General features: G+C 43.9%; 1 protein-coding gene across 30 annotated transcripts in view; it reads left to right on the top strand.

Moving 5' to 3' along the window:
* Positions 1-7,812: 7,812 nt before the first annotated feature.
* The window catches only part of LOC106606768 (voltage-dependent P/Q-type calcium channel subunit alpha-1A), a 137,065-nt gene continuing 124,626 nt past the window's right edge, over positions 7,813-20,251 (top strand). For 5 of the 30 annotated variants that reach the window (XM_045715455.1, XM_045715457.1, XM_045715442.1 and 2 more), the window contains exon 1: positions 7,817-9,858. In XM_045715455.1, the coding sequence (XP_045571411.1) occupies positions 9,572-9,858 (287 nt within the window). In that variant the 5' untranslated portion in view covers positions 7,817-9,571. Of the gene's footprint in view, positions 9,859-20,251 lie in introns of all 30 variants that reach the window. The other 25 variants (XM_045715467.1, XM_045715458.1, XM_045715462.1 and 22 more) reach the window with 12 other exon arrangements.

Here is a 20,251-nt window from a genome sequence, read left to right as displayed (position 1 = left end):
GCTTCGGCCTGCCTGTGTGTACTGCAGCGCCTAGACAGGCACAACACACACACACACACACACACACACACACACACACACACACACACACACACACACACACACACACACACACACACACACACACACACACATACAGCCCAATACTAACACACCTGATTTAAGGGCTTGACAATTGGTTGAGGAGTTGAATCAGGTGTGCATTGGGCTGGAACAAAAGCCTGCATACCTAGTGGGTTCCCAGGACACTGCATTGGACAAATATGACAGTTTTGGCAACATTGCTATTTCTGTCCATTGTAGCCTGGCTGTCTACTCACTGCAGTAAGTCTGTCCTTTGTAGCCTGGCTGTATAGTAACTTCTTACTGGAGTAAGTCTGTCCTTTGTAGCCTGTCCACATAGTGACTACTTACTGCAGTAGGTCTGTCAGAGCAGAGGCAGAGAGAGACAGTTCACCAAGGACGGAGAGGCAGAGGCAGAGGGAGTGAGCTCTACATGCCTCCAGCCAATGAATTATTCAGCTTTATGAATCATTGAGTCACATACAGCTCCTTCTTAGACTGCAACTCAGAACCACCCAGCCTCACCCAGCCTCACAGCCTGCAGGATGCACCCACCACTTGGTCTGAGACTTGAGCTTTCAGAAAAACATCTCCTGATAGGGTTATTAACATGGGTTATATGGATGGATGCACAGACGCAGATGAAGCCTACTCAGGGACCTCTCCATTGAGGGTGCTTATTGGAACCTGTCTTATTATGGGTCCAGGCAAGTAAGGCAACCACCCCTGAGAGGGTTTTGTAACTCTGCACACATGCCCATACTTAACCATTGTTGGTTGTCCATTCCATCGGTGTTAACTATGGTGTTTCTCTCCTTGCTGATAAGTATCTTAGTGGCAGAGGCACCACATCAGCCTCCACACACTAAGATCCACATTGTATTTATTTGATACAATCTGGATCTTAGTTCCAATTTTTCCAGTACTTCTGCTACAGAGTAGGTGGGAGAAGGAGGAGGAAAAGGAAGAGGAGAGGGAAGACGAGGAGGCTAGGCTATGTTTGAAGGGGGAGAGACTGGCTCCCCTGCAGGGACTTCTGACTGAGAGACAACACAGCACACTCCAGGGTGGCAGAGATTATCAGCTGGCCACACGTAGACAGCATATATCAAACAATGAAGGTGACAAGTATGCAACAGAAAGATGAGACATATGGGCACACATGTACTGCAAACACACGCACACACATACACATGTACACACACACAGATATGCGCAAACACACACACACACACACACATAGATATGCGCACACACGTGCAAACACACACAGAATCATAAAAGCACACTCATTAACCCACATATTCATATAAACACACACACACACACACACACACACAAAGACACATCTAGAGTAACCCTCATGTTAGGATAATTTTTCACCCATCTTTGAATGAACACCACCCTCCCCCCTTCCCTTTATTCATAGGCCAACTGCCACAGCTAAAAGGTGTTTTTTCCATGAGTTTAGTAGGCCCCTCCACTCCACGTTTGATATTCTACTGTGTACCATATTGCACTCTCCACCCATCCATATTTTCCTCTACACAGCGCTTGTTTCTGTTTCTGAGTTTGGTGTATTCCTCTGGCTCTGAGTTCGACCTGCTCAAGCGCATTCGATGCGTTTAGCATCAGGCGGGTATGTCCGCGGGACACGATATCGCACACAGACACAGCACCCACAAACCAGGCCGCCTGCGTGGGCGGGAGGCGCTGGATCCGGCACGGCGGTTCACCCAAGATGACAGAGCGCATCTCTCAACCGGCGCGAGGAGCCAGAGAGCGGCTAGCTCACAGACTCTATTTCTATGGGACAGCTCAAGCATGTGTGCCGCGGCCGTGCCCAATTCAACCCTACCCCCACCGCTCCTCAGAAGTCTCTCATGCTTGTTGACTGAGGGAAGGATCCACCCGGGAAGGAAATGTGTGTCACATGGATGACAGTGGGTGCAATATGTCTTATGTATGTGGCTATTTGAGAAGTGCACAATGTGTATGATGGGTAATGTCCAATGTATGTATTATGCTGAATGTGTAATGTGCACTGTCTATTTTGTATGTGTCAGTACTGTGTGTCTAAGACAATTTTCCTGTCGGGGACATTAAAGTTCATTCTATCCTAACATCCTGTCCTAGAAATCACTGTATTCTACTGGCCAGCTTCAGCACCATGGGCAGCTAGTTCCATTGTCCTGTTCAACTGCTGCAGGGCCAATAGCTGTCTGTGGTGCTGAAATGGTCCACAGCATCAACCCTAATTCACAGCCCTCTCCTGGGGGACGTTTTAATTCTAGCCCTGCACTAACACACCTGATTCAACTCACTATTTATCAAGCCCTTGAGTTGTTGAGAGCATCCTGACTGGCTGCATCACTGCCTGGTATGGCAACTGCTCGGCCTCCGACTGCAAGGCACTACAGAGGGTAGTGGGAACGGCCCAGTACACCACTGGGGCCAAGCTTCCTGCCATCCAGGACCTCTACACCAGGTGGTGTCAGAGGAAGGCCCTAAAAATTGTCAAAGACTCCAGCCACCCTAATCATAGACTGTTCTCTCTGCTACTGCACGGCAAGCAGTACCGGAGCGCCAAGTCTAGGTCCAAGAGGCTTCTAAACAGCTTCTACCGCCAAGCCATCAGACCCCTGAACATCTAAACGAATGGCTACCCAGTCCATTTGCATTGCCCCCCGCTGCTATTCTCTGTTGCTATCATCTATGCATAGTCACTTTAATAACGCTACCTAAATGTACATACTACCTCAACTAACCGGTGCCCCCGCACATTGACTCTGTATCGGTACCCCCCTGTATATAGTCTCGCTATTGCTATTTTACTGCTGCTCTTTAATTACTTGCTATTTTTATCTCATATTCGTATCCATATTCTTTTTAAACTGCATTGTTGTTAGGGACTCGTAAGTAAGCATTTCACTGTAAGGTGTACTGTACACCTGTTGTATTTGGAGCATTTGATTAATAAAATTTGATTTGAATCAGGTGTGTCAGCTATTTACCAAGCCCTTGAGTTGTTGAATCAGGTGTGTCAGGTATTTACCAAGCCCTTAGGATGTTGAATCAGGTGTCAGGTATTTACCAAGCCCTTAGGATGTTGAATCAGGTGTGTCAGCTATTTACCAAGCCCTTGAGTTGTTGAATCAGGTGTGTCAGGTATTTACCAAGACCTTGAGTTGTTGAATCAGGTGTGTCAGCTATTTACCAAGCCCTTGAGTTGTTGAATCAGGTGTCAGGTATTTATCAAGCCCTTGAGTTGTTGAATCAGGTGTGTCAGCTATTTACCAAGCCCTTGAGTTGTTGAATCAGGTGTGTCAGCTATTTACCAAGCCCTTGAGTTGTTGAATCAGGTGTCAGGTATTTACCACTTGTTGAATCAGGTGTGTCAGCTATTTACCAAGCCCTTAAGTTGTTGAATCAGGTGTGTCAGCTATTTACCAAGCCCTTGAGTTGTTGAATCAGGTGTGTCAGCTATTTACCAAGCCCTTGAGTTGTTGAATCAGGTGTGTCAGCTATTTACCAAGCCCTTGAGTTGTTGAATCAGGTGTCAGGTATTTACCAAGCCCTTGAGTTGTTGAATCAGGTGTGTCAGGTATTTACCAAGCCCTTGAGTTGTTGAATCAGGTGTCAGGTATTTACCAAGCCCTTGAGTTGTTGAATCAGGTGTGTCAGGTATTTACCAAGCCCTTGAGTTGTTGAATCAGGTGTGTCAGGTATTTACCAAGCCCTTGAGTTGTTGAATCAGGTGTGTCAGGTATTTACCAAACTTTTGAGTTGTTGAATCTGGCGTGTCAGTGCAGGGCTAGAACAAACGTGTGGACAGTCTGGTGGTCCTGCAGTAGAGGACTGGAAATAAGGGGCTAAAACAGTTATCAAACCATGGACAGTTCTATTGGCCTGGAAGTTGTTCAATTAAGCAAGGAACTGTCTGTCCACGGACAGTTCTATGTGTCTTCTAGCACAGGTGTGTGTCCAAATAACCATACTAGTGTACTAAATAGTTTGCGAAAAAAGAGATTTGTAGTATGTGAAATTTCGAATGCATGATCTAATGCTCAAATGTATGATGTAATGCTCGATTGCGTTGACTCCCATCACTCGTTCATTTTGGTACAGTGCGTCAATTTATCTGATTATCAGCTGTTGTCAAAAATTTGAGTCGGAAAAACAAGTGAACTCTAGTAGATTAAATGCTGAAATGACTATGCAGTTTAAGTATGTAGTAGCCTACACTAGTATGGGTATTCGGACCCGGCCTGTGTTTCTTAATCCTGAGGTGCGTTCAGTTAGCTTGAACTTTTACTACGTTACGGAACGGTTTTTACTGAATGACATGTTTCGCCAAAACGTTCTTGTACATTCTTGAACAGACTTTGAGGTATGTTTGCTCCCATTTGGTGGGTGTGCGAGGTGTGGCTTGAAGCAATGAGGGACGGATTTAAAGGCCTGTAGCCATACTCATAGCGTTCTCTAACCCACAACCCAACATTTTTCAACTGGTCGTTCAGTACAGCACTGTTTCCGTTCGATTGAACGAACGTAAAAATGTACTGAACACAGCCCTGGTCCTGGGGACACAAAGGGGTGCACACTTTTTTTTATACCCTAGCACTACACAGCTGATTCGACAAAACAGAACTGTCTGTGATGCTGAAAATTTTTGTTGCTGGAACTGTTGCTGTGGGTCGTTTTAAGCACCATGGACAGTTCTATTGGCCTTGCAGAATCATGAATGGTTAAGGGAACTATCCATGCTTGTGACATGGTCCAACACAATAAATAGGGTTAATTTTGAATGGGTAAAAGATTGGTAGTGTTGGTATTTGTAAAGGTTGGGGTTAAGGTAAGGGTTAACTTTTCTCCTATGGCCTTTCTACCATGGTTACACTGTAAAAAGTAACTGCCTAACTCATTAAATGAATTGATTAGTGGCTACTCAAACATCTCCAACCGTCAGTAGAACTCATACAAGTGGTACTAACTCATGTCAATAAGATTTCATATCACTTAAAGTTTTATGAGTACTGTTAACAAATATTATATTATTTAGTAAATATAACTTTATGTATTTGTATTCTGCTAAGGTTATGATTAGTTAATATGTTAAAGTCAATCTAACATGTATTAAATAAGTTGTACTTACATGACTCTATTATGTTTTACATCTTTACTTAAAATCACTAAGTAGTAGTCAGACACATTGATATTAGAGTCAAAACACTTGATTTATCTGTGTTGTGATGATATAGAATTATTACATTTTTGCAAGTTACGAATATGTAATAGTGCCACATGGCTTGATTGAAGAAAGAAAAGTATATTTCTAAAATAGTATTAAGCAGTTTTAGGTGTAATTGATCATGATGAACGGATATCAAATCTGCTAAATACAGTTAGATAATGAGACAAGCCATTCCCACCATCAAGAAGGTAATGTGCACCACCACCACTAATGCAGCACAATGTAATGCGTACAGCTCTACCTCCAGTTACTGCTAGAGGGATGAGCACTGAGGTCAACAATGACTGGTTACAGCTCTACCTCCAGTTACTGCTAGAGGAACGAGCACTGTGCTCAACAATGACTGGTTACATCTCTGCCTACAGTTACTGCTAGAGGGATGAGCACTGTGGTCAACAATGACTGGTTACATCTCTACCTCCAGTTACTGCTAGAGGGATGAGCACTGTGCTCAACAATGACTGGTTACAGCTCTACCTCCAGTTACAGCTAGAGGGACGAGCACTGTGCTCAACAATGACTGGTTACAGCTCTACCTCCAGTTACTGCTAGAGGAATGAGCACTGTGGTCAACAATGACTGGTTACAGCTCTACCTCCAGTTACTGCTAGAGGGATGAGCACAGTGCTCAACAATGACTGGTTACAGCTCTACCTCCAGTTACTGCTAGAGGAATGAGCACTGTGGTCAACAATGACTGGTTACAGCTCTACCTCCAGTTACTGCTAGAGGAATGAGCACTGTGGTCAACAATGACTGGTTACATCTCTGCCTACAGTTACTGCTAGAGGGATGAGCACTGTGCTCAACAATGACTGGTTACAGCTCTACCTCCAGTTACTGCTAGAGGAATGAGCACTGTGGTCAACAATGACTGGTTACAGCTCTACCTCCAGTTACTGCTAGAGGGATGAGCACTGTGCTCAACAATGACTGGTTACAGCTCTACCTCCAGTTACTGCTAGAGGGATGAGCACTGTGCTCAACAATGACTGGTAAGGTGGATTATAATGACAAATCATCAAATACATAAAACAATGTTAAACATTAAGACACGACCACTGAAAAGGACTAATCAGAACACTTGAAAACAATTACTAATGAATGTTGATAATTTAAGTAGAAGGGACCCTAAATTGTTATGTTCACTACAACAAATATTCATATTCAAGTAACTTCAATCGTTATAGTTCAGAATACATAACGCAAATAAGTTAATAGAACACAAAACAGTTAAGTATTTACAACTTTAAAAGATAACCATATGGGTGGTGATGTCACTTTATTACTATAAGTATTGAACACTGCAATACTTTGAGTTGGGTTACTCGAATGGTTCAAGTAAAGGGTTTCCACCAAAAGAATGACAGTGTACAGTGTATAGAGACAACCTTGTTAGACCTAGATCCTGACAGTGGGTCTCTCACCGCTGAAGGCACATCTGAAGAAAACATTGATCCACGCTTCATGTGATACCCGATAAGCGATAACAGTTAATGTCGCGCCAATATAGGTCGTCTTCTTTCTCCCACAAGAACGTTGTCTCACCATCAAGTTTATACATTGACCAGATGATGACTGCAGATATGGACTAATTCGCAGGTCGCCCTTAAGTCCATGTCCTCTTGATCATTTACCATTCAAAGCGGCGGCTATTTCGGGCGGCAATCAATTAAAACCTATAATAGATCACACTGGACCGAGGTTTGGAGGGCTGCTACGCCACTTCCGTTCTGTTCTCAAAAAGAGCAGCACCAACCCAACACGAAGAGCAGTAGAAACCACAAATCCATATTCATATCATTCATATAGTCACAGGGTCTTTTTAGGCATATATAGACTCAATTTCATTTACACATCATGTAGCCTGAGTTGTGCATTTGATTTCAGAATGCCCGGCAATGGCAATGGACGAGGGACATTAGGGACGGCCGTACCTTGAGCATTAGTGACATGCATGCCGGACTGAAGGGAGAGGGCGAGAGGGAAGAGCACTAGCATCGGCTCGGATCCAGAGAGAGTGAGGAACGGGGGTGGAAGAGCGAGAGACGGGGGAGGGAGAACTCTGTCCATTAATTTCCAAATGTCTGCAGCTAAGAATAGCCTGTAGATGTTTCTCTCTGCACGTTCCCTAACGCGCGCGCGCTCTCTCTCTCCTTCCTCTCTCTCTCTCGCACACACACACATACACGATGCCACATAACTCCCCCGAGACGCGCGCACGTGCACGCACACTCGCTCGCTATCTCATGCCAGCTGTATCCCCTCGCGCGAGCTACACACGCCAGGAGAGATGTACCCCCCCCCCTCCCCACCAACCTCTTCCTCCCTCACTAAAACACACATAGCTCACACACAAGGCTGACCTTGACACAGTTACCAGGTCGTTCATGAAATAGCAATAAAAACAAACATAATCATCCATCCATCTCTACCCCCTACACTCTCACAATCACCAAGCAACCATGTCCCCCCGCGGATCTCTTTCACCACCAGTTATTTTACGCATTATTTTTCCATTGATGTGTGCTAGAATGTGTGTATGACAGGGACAGGCATCGTGAATCCAGGGCTGGGCATATGGCTATAGCTCCTAAAGAAATCAGGGCTCACCTCACCGTGCACGGGTCTGGAACTTGAACGAAGGGGAGCGAGGAGCGAGTCTGTGAGTGGGGGCTGTGTGCGTCATGTGCTGCAGCGCCTGGCTGCAACACACACATTTGCTACACACAGGTTTCGGGACAGAGATTTTCTCAGGCATTCAGCGCTGAATTGATCGGCTCTAGTCGCTTAGTAGCCTTTAGTCCAAAATACTGGCTGATCTGGACGGAGACAATTTCGTCTTCTGATCTCTCTTTTTTTTCTTTTTCTTTTTTTAAACATTTCTAGTCATTTCTACTATTTCTAAAGAGAAAGGGGTGCTATTTCCTCCCTCTCCATCCATCTATTCTTCCATCTTTCCCTCCCATAAGGGCCGCTGGACGGATAGCCAAGGAGGCAGTGGAGCGCACTTGTTCACGAAGGAGAGAAAGAGGACGGGCAGGACACTGTTTTTTCCAGCGGGCAGAGGCACTCTGCGGGGCGGGGTTGGTGTTCGACTTTCACGGCTTCTGCATTGCGCTCGACCCGCTTGTGGAGATCACGATGACTGGTGGCGAGACACCGGAGCGGTGGCGGATGCTCCCCACTCCGCTATGGTGATGTTGCCCGCGTCCAAATGTCCCCTCCTCGGATGAGACCACGTATGAATGGACGGCTGTGCAGGTGATGGAGAGAATATGATCATTGTGTCGAGGGGGACATCATTTAATTGTTAAGATAAATACGATTCAGCGCTAATATTAGCCTACATTACATTACAAACCACGACGGATTTCAATTAAAGATGATTTTTGAATGCAAATAAGAAAAATCATCAAATGTCAAATTTATCCTTTTCGTGTATAAGGATGGCAGTTCATCTTTGCGCGCGTGTAAAGCGAGTGTGAGGTGGCGGGAGACAAATTAGCCAGTGTACCAAACATTGCGGATGTTACAAAATAAATTAATAATTTTAGATTTTAGCTATTTTTTCCAACATTTTTTGGTGTCTGAAACGTACCATGGCAACCACGACCAACATGCCCAGTTGAGGGTAAAAACTTGGTGGATTTATTTTCTTATTTTTTTATTTTGATAATCTGATTTATTTTAATATTGTGCTGTGGTCATGATGACAATACAACATTTTATCTTCAAGCGAAGCACAAGAAGCTTCTGACGAGCCTATCGCACCGTGGAAATGGTTCGGGAGAAGACGATGGAGCAGCCATGGAGAACATGAAACATTTATACTAACTCATCTTGGAATGTCCTCAATCCGATATCCCCAATACTCCCAAAGAGCCTTGCTCTTCTTTTTTGGACATCTAAAAACGAACTGAAGAGGAATTGTGAAGCCTGCTGCACTGATAGTCGTGCAACAAGCCAAGCTATCCAGCCCAGCCCACGTTGCATTTTTTTACCCCCGCACTTGACATTAGCACTAACGCACGGACAGAGACCAAAGTCTACATGGCGTCTTCATCTTGTAAAGACCGCACCATATAGGCTACCGCCCCGCAACTCTCCGCCTATGCAGGTGGAAGAAGCTGAATAAAACAGTTGTGTGTATGAGCAGTCCGCAGGCAGATGGGATGTAATGTTGTGTGGTCGTGCTGAGCATTCGCCTCCTTCTCAGCTACAGCTGCTTTGTAAAGATTTGGTGTCCAGAGAATGGCGCGGTTCGAAAACGAGATGCCGTCCAGGTATGGCGGCGGCCATGGACCAGGGCATGGGCATGGACCTGGAGGACCTGGCCGCGGCGGCAGCCGGCAGGGCGGCCCTGGAGGCCCCGGGGGCCAGCGGGTCTACAAGCAGTCCATGGCGCAGAGAGCCCGGACCATGGCCCTGTACAACCCCATCCCGGTGCGTCAGAACTGCTTCACCGTCAACCGCTCGCTGTTCATCTTCAGTGAGGACAACTTTGTGAGAAAATACGCCAAAAAGATTACAGAATGGCCATATCCTTTACATGTTTCTCCTCACTGTGTAACATAACATCAATGCTAAACCCCGAATATCAGGTAGGCCCACTGTACTTGCAATGTTATTATCATAATGGGAAGATGATCTAATGATGGGACCTATCTATGTGACTCTACCATTAGCCAATCAGGTAGGGCATCATTAGGCTAGTGTGAGCATGTAATGATGACAACATAGCCGACTAGACAACAACACTCAAAGGCCTTCCTGGCAGCTGTAGTGTGTGGTGATTCAACAGAAGCCTGTAGGCATGATAGGTTTAGGATCCATTGAATGTTTGTATTTGGGCATCATTGATATGATTTTTGTCATTATGAATTATAACGTTGTTATTAAGGGCATTCATCAATTACAGTCACCAATGGACACTTTTTTGGAGAGAGAGAGCGAGAGAGAGAGAGAGAGAGAGAGAGAGAGAGAGAGAGAGAGAGATGTTTGTAGTGCAGAGCTGCTTGTTGCTGATGTCAGCATGTTCAGTCTCAGCTCAGGAAAAACAGTGGAGGGGAAGGCAAGGAGGGAGGGAGAGAGTATACTGCCACCATTTATTTTCCCCTAACCCTACCCACCCCTCTTCTAATTGGAGTAAACTAATGGACAACAACACTTAGGCTTCTTCTTCCAGTTTATACATACCATATACATTTTTACAGACACAATGCACCTTACAACAGTTATCTTTTGTTTGTTTTTAACCCCATCCTTCAGTCTTAGTGTTAGCATAGCACCATTTTGGGAGAAACGGGGAGTGATTTGGGCAATGTCTGTTCTCCTGTTGGAAGCTGTGAGGCTGTCAGGACGAGAGAGGAAAGTAGAATAATGATTGCATTGATCTGTAGTGATGGGTCAGAAATGATTCACTCTAATTGGCCTGCTGCTCTGGCAAATGGATGAGATTGTTTTAATGCTTTTGAATCTGTTCAATTGTTTGAATGGAGATTGAACACAGATGTGTGTGAAATATTTTCAATACATGTACTGTATGAGCGTGTGCGTGACCATTTTGAAAAAGGGATTTGGAATATGAATTGAATGTGTTGGATTGTGGACATTGTCTCTTCCACACCCGCACACCCCTACCTGGTTCAGATGGTTTGTTCCTCTCTGGTTTTGTTTGAACATGCTGGATGTTGATCTAAGTGTGTTCAGGGTAATAGTTTAGCAGTCTCATCTTCTTCCTCTATCACCCTTTCTCTCTTCTTCTCCACATCTCCCTCTCTTCCTACATCTCTCTCTCCTGCTTTTCTCTCTCCCCTCCATTCCTCTATCATCGCCTTCTCTCTCTCTATCCCTCTCTCTCTATCGCTCTCTCTCCCTCTCTCTCTGCCTCCTCTCCCTCATCTACATTCTCCTATATTTCCTATCTTCCTCTCTCTCTCTCTCCCTCTATCTCCCTCCTCCTCTATCTCCCTCCTCCTCTATCTCTCTCCTCATCTATCACCCTTTCCCTATCCATTTAAATCTCACTCCTTCTCCTCCTGTTTCCTTAGTTACTCCCTTACCTCTCATGCCCCATCCACCCTCACAAACACACACACACGCACACACGCAAGCACGCACACACACACACACACACACACACACACACACACACACACACACACACACACACACACACACACACACACACACACACACACACACACACACACACACACACACACACACAAAGTTCTTGAACTTTTCTAGATTGACTGACCTTCATGTCTTCATTTCTCTTTGCTTATTTTAGCTGTTCTTGCCATACTAGGGACTTGGTCTTTTACCAAATAGGGCTATCTTCTGTATACCACCCTTACCTTGTCACAACACAACTGATTGGCTCAAACGCATTAAGAAGGAAAGAAATTCCACAAATTTACTTTTAACAAGGCACACCTGTTAATTGAAATGCATTCCAGGTAGCTACCTCATGAAGCTGGTTGAGAGAATGCCAAGCGTGTGCAAAGCTGTCATCAAAGCAAAGGGTGGCTACATTGAAGAATCTCTAATATAAAATATATTTTGATTTGTTTAACACTTTTTTGGTTACTACATTCCATATGTGTAATTTCATAGTTTTGATGTATTCACTATTATTCTACACTGTAGAAAATAGTACAAATAAATCAAAACCCTGGAATGAGTAGGTGTGTCCAAACGTTTGACTGGTACTGTATGTGTGACATGTATGTGACTATAGCTACCTGATTCCCCAGGTGTAAAATAATCTGTGAATTTATACTTGGAGGAGAGAGATGATTCATTAGTTGATTCTATACATTTATGATTCAGTATCATTCAGCAGATGACTCAAAAGCAGATTATATAGATTAATGATTAAATATGATTCAGTTGAATGTTTCAGTAGATGATTCACTACATGATTTTATAGATTTACTGTACTCTTAGAAAAAAGGTTCCAAAACGGTTCTTCGGCTCTCCCCATAGGGGAACCCTTTTTTGTTCCATAAAGAAGAACCCTTTTTGGTTTCAGGTAGAACTATTTTTGGGTTCCATGTAGAGCCCTCTGTGTAAGGGGTTCTACCTGGAACCAAAAAGGGTTATTCAAAGGGTTCTCCTATGGGGACATATGTGGTCACTACCAGTAAGACAACACAAAGGTCCCAATGGCACCTTGTTTACTGTACCCATTTGACTCATGTTATCCATAAGATAAGGGTTTAGGTCAAAGTAACTATGTGAAACAAACCGAAAGCCGGCAGAATGGTCGTTCACACGTATTCTCATGCAGCAGTGAAAGAGGGTGACATTTTTTTTCTCACCCTGGAAATTCAGTAAACAGTTTTCAATGAATAGCACATTCTGTCTCTCTCATAACTGTCTCTCCTATTACCTCAGATGCTCTGCTTTGTCCCAGATCAACTGTCATGGCCCCTTGACCTCTAACCTATAACCCCTCCCCTAGCCCTAACCTGTGTAATATACTACCTCATACACTAACTCGTCAAGGGATGAGGCACTGAGGGAGGTCAGGAGGTCAGTTCACCCTTTGTGTGTGTGTGTATGTGTGTGTGCTTCTTTTCATACTTGGTTGTATTTATTTATGTATCTATGTACTAAAGCCCAGGATATTCCGTGGTATTTATGGATTTTGACTGTTACTCTGAACATCACATCACATACCACTGGGATGGAAATCCTACCATCACAAATGAGAGAGGGAGAAAGCCCAGAAAAAGCAAGGGCAAATGGATACAGAAAAAGGAGGAGATTTAGAGAGATAGAAAGACCGAGAGAACGAGAGACAGCCCAGTATTGTTAAAGCCCCGTGTTTTCTTTGCTGTGTGGAATCAGGGATCTACATTCAATCTGCAGAATCTAAATTATTTATTGGCCTTTCTCTTCCTCGCTGCTATCTGCTGCTGCTAACTACACGACCTGTTCCACACGCAGATACCGTGGGCTCTACTGTGTATTAGGGCTGGGAATTACCAGGGACCTCACGATACAATATTTGAAAGTTTTGATAGGATTATGTGTTTCGATTCTCACGATTCTATATGTATTGCGAGTCAATGTTCTGAACATATTGCTCAGCGAGAGCATGAGAGAATGAGTTTTGATCAGACATGGAAATAGAAGTGCTGAAAAAATGTTGGCTCACCATTTAAAAAGAAGACGGAGAACAAGCTATAGGATGAAAAATACTGGCGTTTCGGTCAGTTACAGCCGACTAGCGCTAGGTAACGCAACGCACACATGCACGCACGCACGCACACACACACACTTTCAAGAAACCAATATCCAATAACACACTCATGGTAACACACACATGGTAACGCACACAGCTACACAGTAGTGATGGGGTAAGAAATCAGTACTGTTGGACAATAATATATTGATACTTTGACTCTCCAAGTATCGATTTGTAAAATGAATAAATAAATAAATAAATATACTGTACCAGTCAAAAGTTTGGACACACCTACTCATTCCAGGGTTTTTATTTATTTGTACTATTTTCTTCATTGCAGAGTAATAGGTAAGACGTCAAAACCATGAAATAACACATATGGAATCATGGAGTAACCAAAAAAGAGTTAAACAAATCTAAATATATTTATAAATGTGAGATTCTTCAAAGTACTCACCCTTTGCCTTGATGACAGCTTTGCATACTCTTGGCATTCTCTCAACCAGCTTCATGAGGTAGTTACCTGGAATGCATTTCAATTAACATGTGTGCCTTGTTAAAAGTACATTTGTGGAATTTATTTACTTCTTAATGCGTTTGAGCCAATTAGTTGTGTTGTGACAAGGTAAGGGTGGTATACAGGAGATAGCCCTATTTGGTAAAAGACCAAGTCCATATTATGGCAAGAAGAGCTCAAATAAGCAAAAAGAAATGACAGTCCATCATTATTTTAAGACATAAAGGTCAGTCAATGTGGAACATTTCAAGCAGTTTGAAAGTTTCTTAAAGTGCAGTCACAAAATCCACCAATTTATTTAGAATTCAAGGCACACTTAACCATTATGGCTACCACAGCATTCTGCAGCGATACACCTTCCCATCTGGTTTGGGCTTAGTGAGACTTTCATTTATTTTTCAACAGGACAATGACCCAACACAGTTCCAGGCTGTGTAAGGGCCATTTGACCAAGAAGGAGAGTGATGGAGTGCTGCATCTACCATAAGCCTCCAAAGTCGTTTTAGAGAATTTGGCAGTAGGTCCAACCGGCCTCACAACCACAGACCACGTGTATGGTGTCGTGTGGGCGAGCGGTTTGCTGATGTCAACGTTGTGAACAGAGTGCTCCATGGTGGTGGTGGGGTTATGGTATGGGAAGGCATAAGCTTGTCAATGGCAATTAGAATACACAGAGATACCGTGACGAGGTCCTGAGGCCCATTGTCGTGTCATTCATCAGCCGCCATCACCTCATGTTTCAGAATGATAATGCACGGCCCCATGTCGCAAGAATCTGTACACAATTCCTGGAAGCTGAAAATGGCCCAGTTCTTCTATGGCCTGCATACTCATTAGACTTGTCACCCATTGAGCATGTTTGGGATGCAGCGTGTTCCAGTTCCTGCCAGTATCTAGCAATTTCAGACAGCCATTGAAGAGGAGTAGGACAACATTCCACAAGCCATAATCAACAGCCTGGTCAACTCTATGCAAAGGAGATGTGTCGCGCTGCATGAGGCAAATGGTGGTCACAGCAGATACTGACTGGTTTTCTGATACCTTAAGGTATCTGTGACCAACAGATGCATATCTGTACTCCCAGTCATGTGAAATCCATAGATTAGGGCCTCATTTATTTATTTCAATCAACTGATTTCCTTGTAAGAGCTGATACTCAGTAAAATCATTGAAATTGTTGCATGTTGCGTTTATATTTTTATTCAGTGTATATATATATATATATATATATATATATATATATATATATATATATATATATATATATATAATCATTTTTTTACAAATCGATACTTGAAGTCAATGTATCAATATAATATAGTCCAAAATAATATTGTGATATATAGCTGTACCGATTTCTTCCCCCATCACTACTGTGTATCTGTGTGTGTTACCATGCACTAGAGTGTGTTATTTGACATTGGTTTCAGGAAAGTGTGTTTGTGTGTGTTTACGGGTGTAAATTATGAGGTATCAGTGCGGAATGGGTATCACGCACGCACGCACGCACGCACGCACGCACACACACACACACACACACACACACACACACACACACACACACACACACACACACACACACACACACACACACACACACACACACACACACACACACACACACACACACACACAGCGGCCTGTTGTCTCTACTAACTTAGTCACGTCTCCTGGTCTGGATCACTCACTTCCTGCCAGACAAAAAAGAACAGGCTGCATGAAAGACTTTCACTGGTGAGACCTCCCTCCCTCCCTCCCTCCCTCCCTCCCTCCCTCCCTGTCATCCACTCTCCTCGAGCTGCGTCCTCATCCATCTTCTCTTGTGTCTCCTGGAGTTGGGGTTATCCTACCAGATTGGCAGACCAACCTGGAGAGAGGGGTGTTTCTGTTCTCTTTATAGGCCGGGTGTGAGGAGGAGGGGAGGACAGGTAGCATGAGAAATGGAGGAGGAGAGGAAATGAGAGGAGTGTTGTCCTCCTCTGTTCATACTCACTGCAGTATCAGGAAGAAGGAGGAGAGACTGAGAGGGGAAGAGAGGGGAGGAGAGAGACAAAGAGGAAGAGGAAAGAGGTAGATTGAGACAGTAGAGACTGAAAGAGACAGAGAAAGAGAGAGAGTGGGAGGGAGAGGGAGAGAGAGAGCAAAAAAGAGAGCGGGAGAGAGAGCAAAAAAAGAGAGAGAGATAGAAAGAGCGAGAGAGAGGGGGGGAGCTAAACTGCCTGTCTGTGTCTAAATCATTTAAAATGGAGCGGGAGAAAGATGAGGAATAACTGTATGAGCTAAGACCTAGATACCACTGCAGATCACACACACGCACACACACATCCACGCACACACTCACACACACACACATTTTTGGGATTTTACCACAAAATGTAATGCTACTATTTTCCTCTCTTGCTCCCTCTCTCTGCATGCTGACTGATAGGATGTGAAGTTTTATATTTTCCTCTCTTGTTCCTTTACCTTTACTTCCTTTCTCTTACTCACATCCAATCCATCACTCTCTCTATACCTCTCCCTCTCCTTCTCTCCAATCATCACTCTCTCTATACCTCTCCCTCCCTCTCCTTCCTTCCAATCCATCTTTCTCTCTATACCTCTCCCTCTCCTTCCCTCCAATCATCACTCTCTATACCTCTCCCTCTTCTTCCCTCCAATCATCACTCTCTCTATACCTCTCCCTCTCCTTCCCTCCAATCATCACTCTCTCTATACCTCTCCCTCTCCTTCCCTCCAATCATCACTCTCTCTATACCTCTCCCTCTCCTTCCCTCCAATCATCACTCTCTCTATACCTCTCCCTCTTCTTCCTTCCAATCATCACTCTCTCTATACCTCTCCCTCTTCTTCCTTCCAATCATCACTCTCTCTATACCTCTCCCTCTTCTTCCCTCCAATCATCACTCTCTCTATACCTCTTCTTCCCTCCAATCATCACTCTCTCTATACCTCTCCCTCTTCTTCCCTCCAATCATCACTCTCTCTATACCTCTCCCTCTTCTTCCCTCCAATCATCACTCTCTCTATACCTCTCCCTCTTCTTCCCTCCAATCATCACTCTCTCTATACCTCCTTCTCTTCTTCCTTCCAATCATCACTCTCTCTATACCTCTCCCTCTCCTTCCCTCCAATCATCACTCTCTATACCTCTCCCTCTTCTTCCTTCCAATCATCACTCTCTCTATACCTCTCCCTCTTCTTCCTTCCAATCATCACTCTCTCTATACCTCTCCCTCTCCTTCCCTCCAATCATCACTCTCTATACCTCTCCCTCTTCTTCCTTCCAATCATCACTCTCTCTATACCTCTCCCTCTTCTTCCTTCCAATCATCACTCTCTCTATACCTCTCCCTCTCCTTCCCTCCAATCATCACTCTCTATACCTCTCCCTCTTCTTCCTTCCAATCATCACTCTCTCTATACCTCTTCTTCCTTCCAATCATCACTCTCTCTATACCTCTCCCTCTTCTTCCCTCCAATCATCACTCTCTCTATACCTCTCCCTCTTCTTCCCTCCAATCATCACTCTCTCTATACCTCTCCCTCTCCTTCCCTCCAATCATCACTCTCTCTATACCTCCCCCTCTTCTTCCTTCCAATCATCACTCTCTATTCCTCCTCCTCTTCTTCCTTCCTATTCCATAGTGTTTCTTCCTCCTGAGTGGATGTGTGTATGCGTGTGTTTATGTAGGCGCTATACACTGAGTGTACAAAACATATATATATATATTATTGGTTTTATTGTCATTTTGCTATTCTAACGGTTATTACGATGACCACGGTTATTTTGGCTGACCAATAACCATCATCCAAAATTCCATGACCGTTACAGCCTTAATTATCCATTAGAAATGGAAACCAGGCTACTCTGACCTGACTATACCTTTGTCAGGCCCACCCATGTGCTGTGTATCTATAACATGGGTATACACTGAGTTTACAAAACATTAGGAACACATACTCTTTCCATGACATAGACTGACCAGATAAATTCAGGTGAAAGCTATGATAACTTATTGATGTCACTTGTTTAATCCACTTCAATTAGTATAGATGAATGGGGAGGAGACAGGTTAAAGAAGGATTTTTAAGCCTCAAGACAATTGAGACATGGATTGTGTATGTGTGTCATTCAGAGGGTGAATGGGCAAGACAAAAGATTGAAGTGCCTTTGAACAGGTTATGGTAGTAGGTGCCAGTCGTATCGGTTTGTGTCAAGAACTGCAACACTGCTGGGTTTTTCACGCTCAACAGTTTCCTGTGTGTATCAAGAATGGTCCACCACCCAAAGGACATCCAGCCAACTTGACACAACTGTGGGAAGCATTGGAGTCAACATGGGCAGCATCCCTGTGGAAAGCTTTCGACACCTTGTAGAGGCCATGTTCCGACGAATTGAGGCTGTTCTGAGGGGAAAAGGGGGGATCCAACTCAATATTAGGAAGGTGTTCTTAATGTTTTGTCCACTCAGTGTATCTGTGTGTGTGTGCCTCTCAGGCCCACTCTGATTGCCTCATATCACTGACTACTGTCTACTGTCTGGTAACAGATGTGTGAATTGATCCATATTATGATTCCCCTGGGAAGGCTCCACTCTACTCTCACATACAACAACATGCTAAAACTGAACCAGGATCAGTATGTACAGGCCAGCTCAGGTTATCTGGCAGGTTGAAACTGACCTATGAACAGTTCTAACCACAGTCATATTCCCTAGTCTCACTTAACGGTGCAGATTGTGCTACGTCATTCTGATGACTCAAGTTTGTGAGTTACATTGAGTAACGTATCTGAAGTTAGGATTTCAATTTTATTAAAAATATTATATCTTTTTAAATCTTTAACTCTGGATTGTTGAAAATTACCCATAAGTAACCATTTCACTGTTAGTTTACACCTGTTGTTTACGAATCATGTGACAAATAACATTTGATTTGATTCTGCCTATAACTTGGTGTGAAATCTGAATATTCTGTGTCATTAGCTAGGTTTACATCCGATTGGCGAGAGATTTTCATGCGAATCTAAAACAATCTGCATGAAGGAAATACGAGCATTTTCCCACCGGTGGTGTGTTTCCACCAAACGGACTTGTTGCGGATAAAAATCAGTGCGTGATGACGTAGATCACACAAATTGTACTTTTTCGTTTACGTTTCATGTACCAAATAAAAAACGAAAGTTCAATGTCTTTCCATCGCATTTTCAACTCTACTGAGACGTGGTTATAGGTCAATAAAGGGTGTTTCATCTGTCAAAGCTTGTGTATTTCTCCTACTGCTGTTTGTAGTTTATAGGCCCAATCCTAAATTGAGACAAGTGCACCTTTTGTGTAAATCATACATTAAAGTCAATGGGACATTTGTGAGAGCATTTGACTTCAGCACAGTTAGGATTGGAGCCTATGTGTTTATCTCAGGATGCCTTATACTGTAGTCTTGTTTATGTGTTTGGTGCCCTTGGTTGGGTGGATCTACTGTTTCCATACCTCAGCCTGGTGGGGCTATCAGTCTCCTGGGGTTTCAGCTTAGTCGTTGTTATTTGACCTGTTATTATAACATTTCGTCCTTGTTCTAATCAATAGCAGATATAATGGCTTTTCAGAAGTGTGTTTGATTTGAACAGCAGCTTGTCCTGGATGGAGAGAGTTGACACTTGGCTCAGGGACAAACTGTGGTGCAACTGATGCACACACAAGATGGAAGGATCTGGAAAGCCAGTTGGAGTGTGTCCAGGTGGTTCAACTTCTCCAGCCTCTACATCTGCATTTGAGAGGATTAGACAAAGGAGTGCGTGTGTGTATGTGTGTGTGTGTGTATGTGTGCGTGCATTTGTGTCCCAGTGGATTTGACTCAGTGGATTTGACCCAGTGGATTTGACTTCAATCAATTGCAGACAAAGGGTAACCACCAAGAACTTGTGTAATTGAATCAGGTGTGTTAGTGCTGGGTTGGGACAAAAGCCTGCACACACAGCATCCCCCCAGGATCATGCAGTAATGAAGCACAGCGGTGCAGTCGTTAGAATGTTTTTTTTTAGTGCAGGGGTCAGGGGTCAACAGCTCCAGTCTTCCAGCACCACATCATCTTTTGGTTTACCTTCTCTCTCTGTAATCAGAGACTGAACCAGGTCTCCCCAGCCAATCCATCAATGGCATTCATAGATCAATTATTGATCAACAGGAATTTGGAACTGAAAGGACCGGGTGTAGAGG

This window comes from Salmo salar, chromosome ssa03, assembly GCF_905237065.1.
Source record: "Salmo salar chromosome ssa03, Ssal_v3.1, whole genome shotgun sequence".
In the NCBI taxonomy this organism is placed as follows: Eukaryota; Metazoa; Chordata; class Actinopteri; order Salmoniformes; family Salmonidae; genus Salmo; species Salmo salar.
This window is presented reverse-complemented; position numbering and strand designations above follow the sequence as displayed.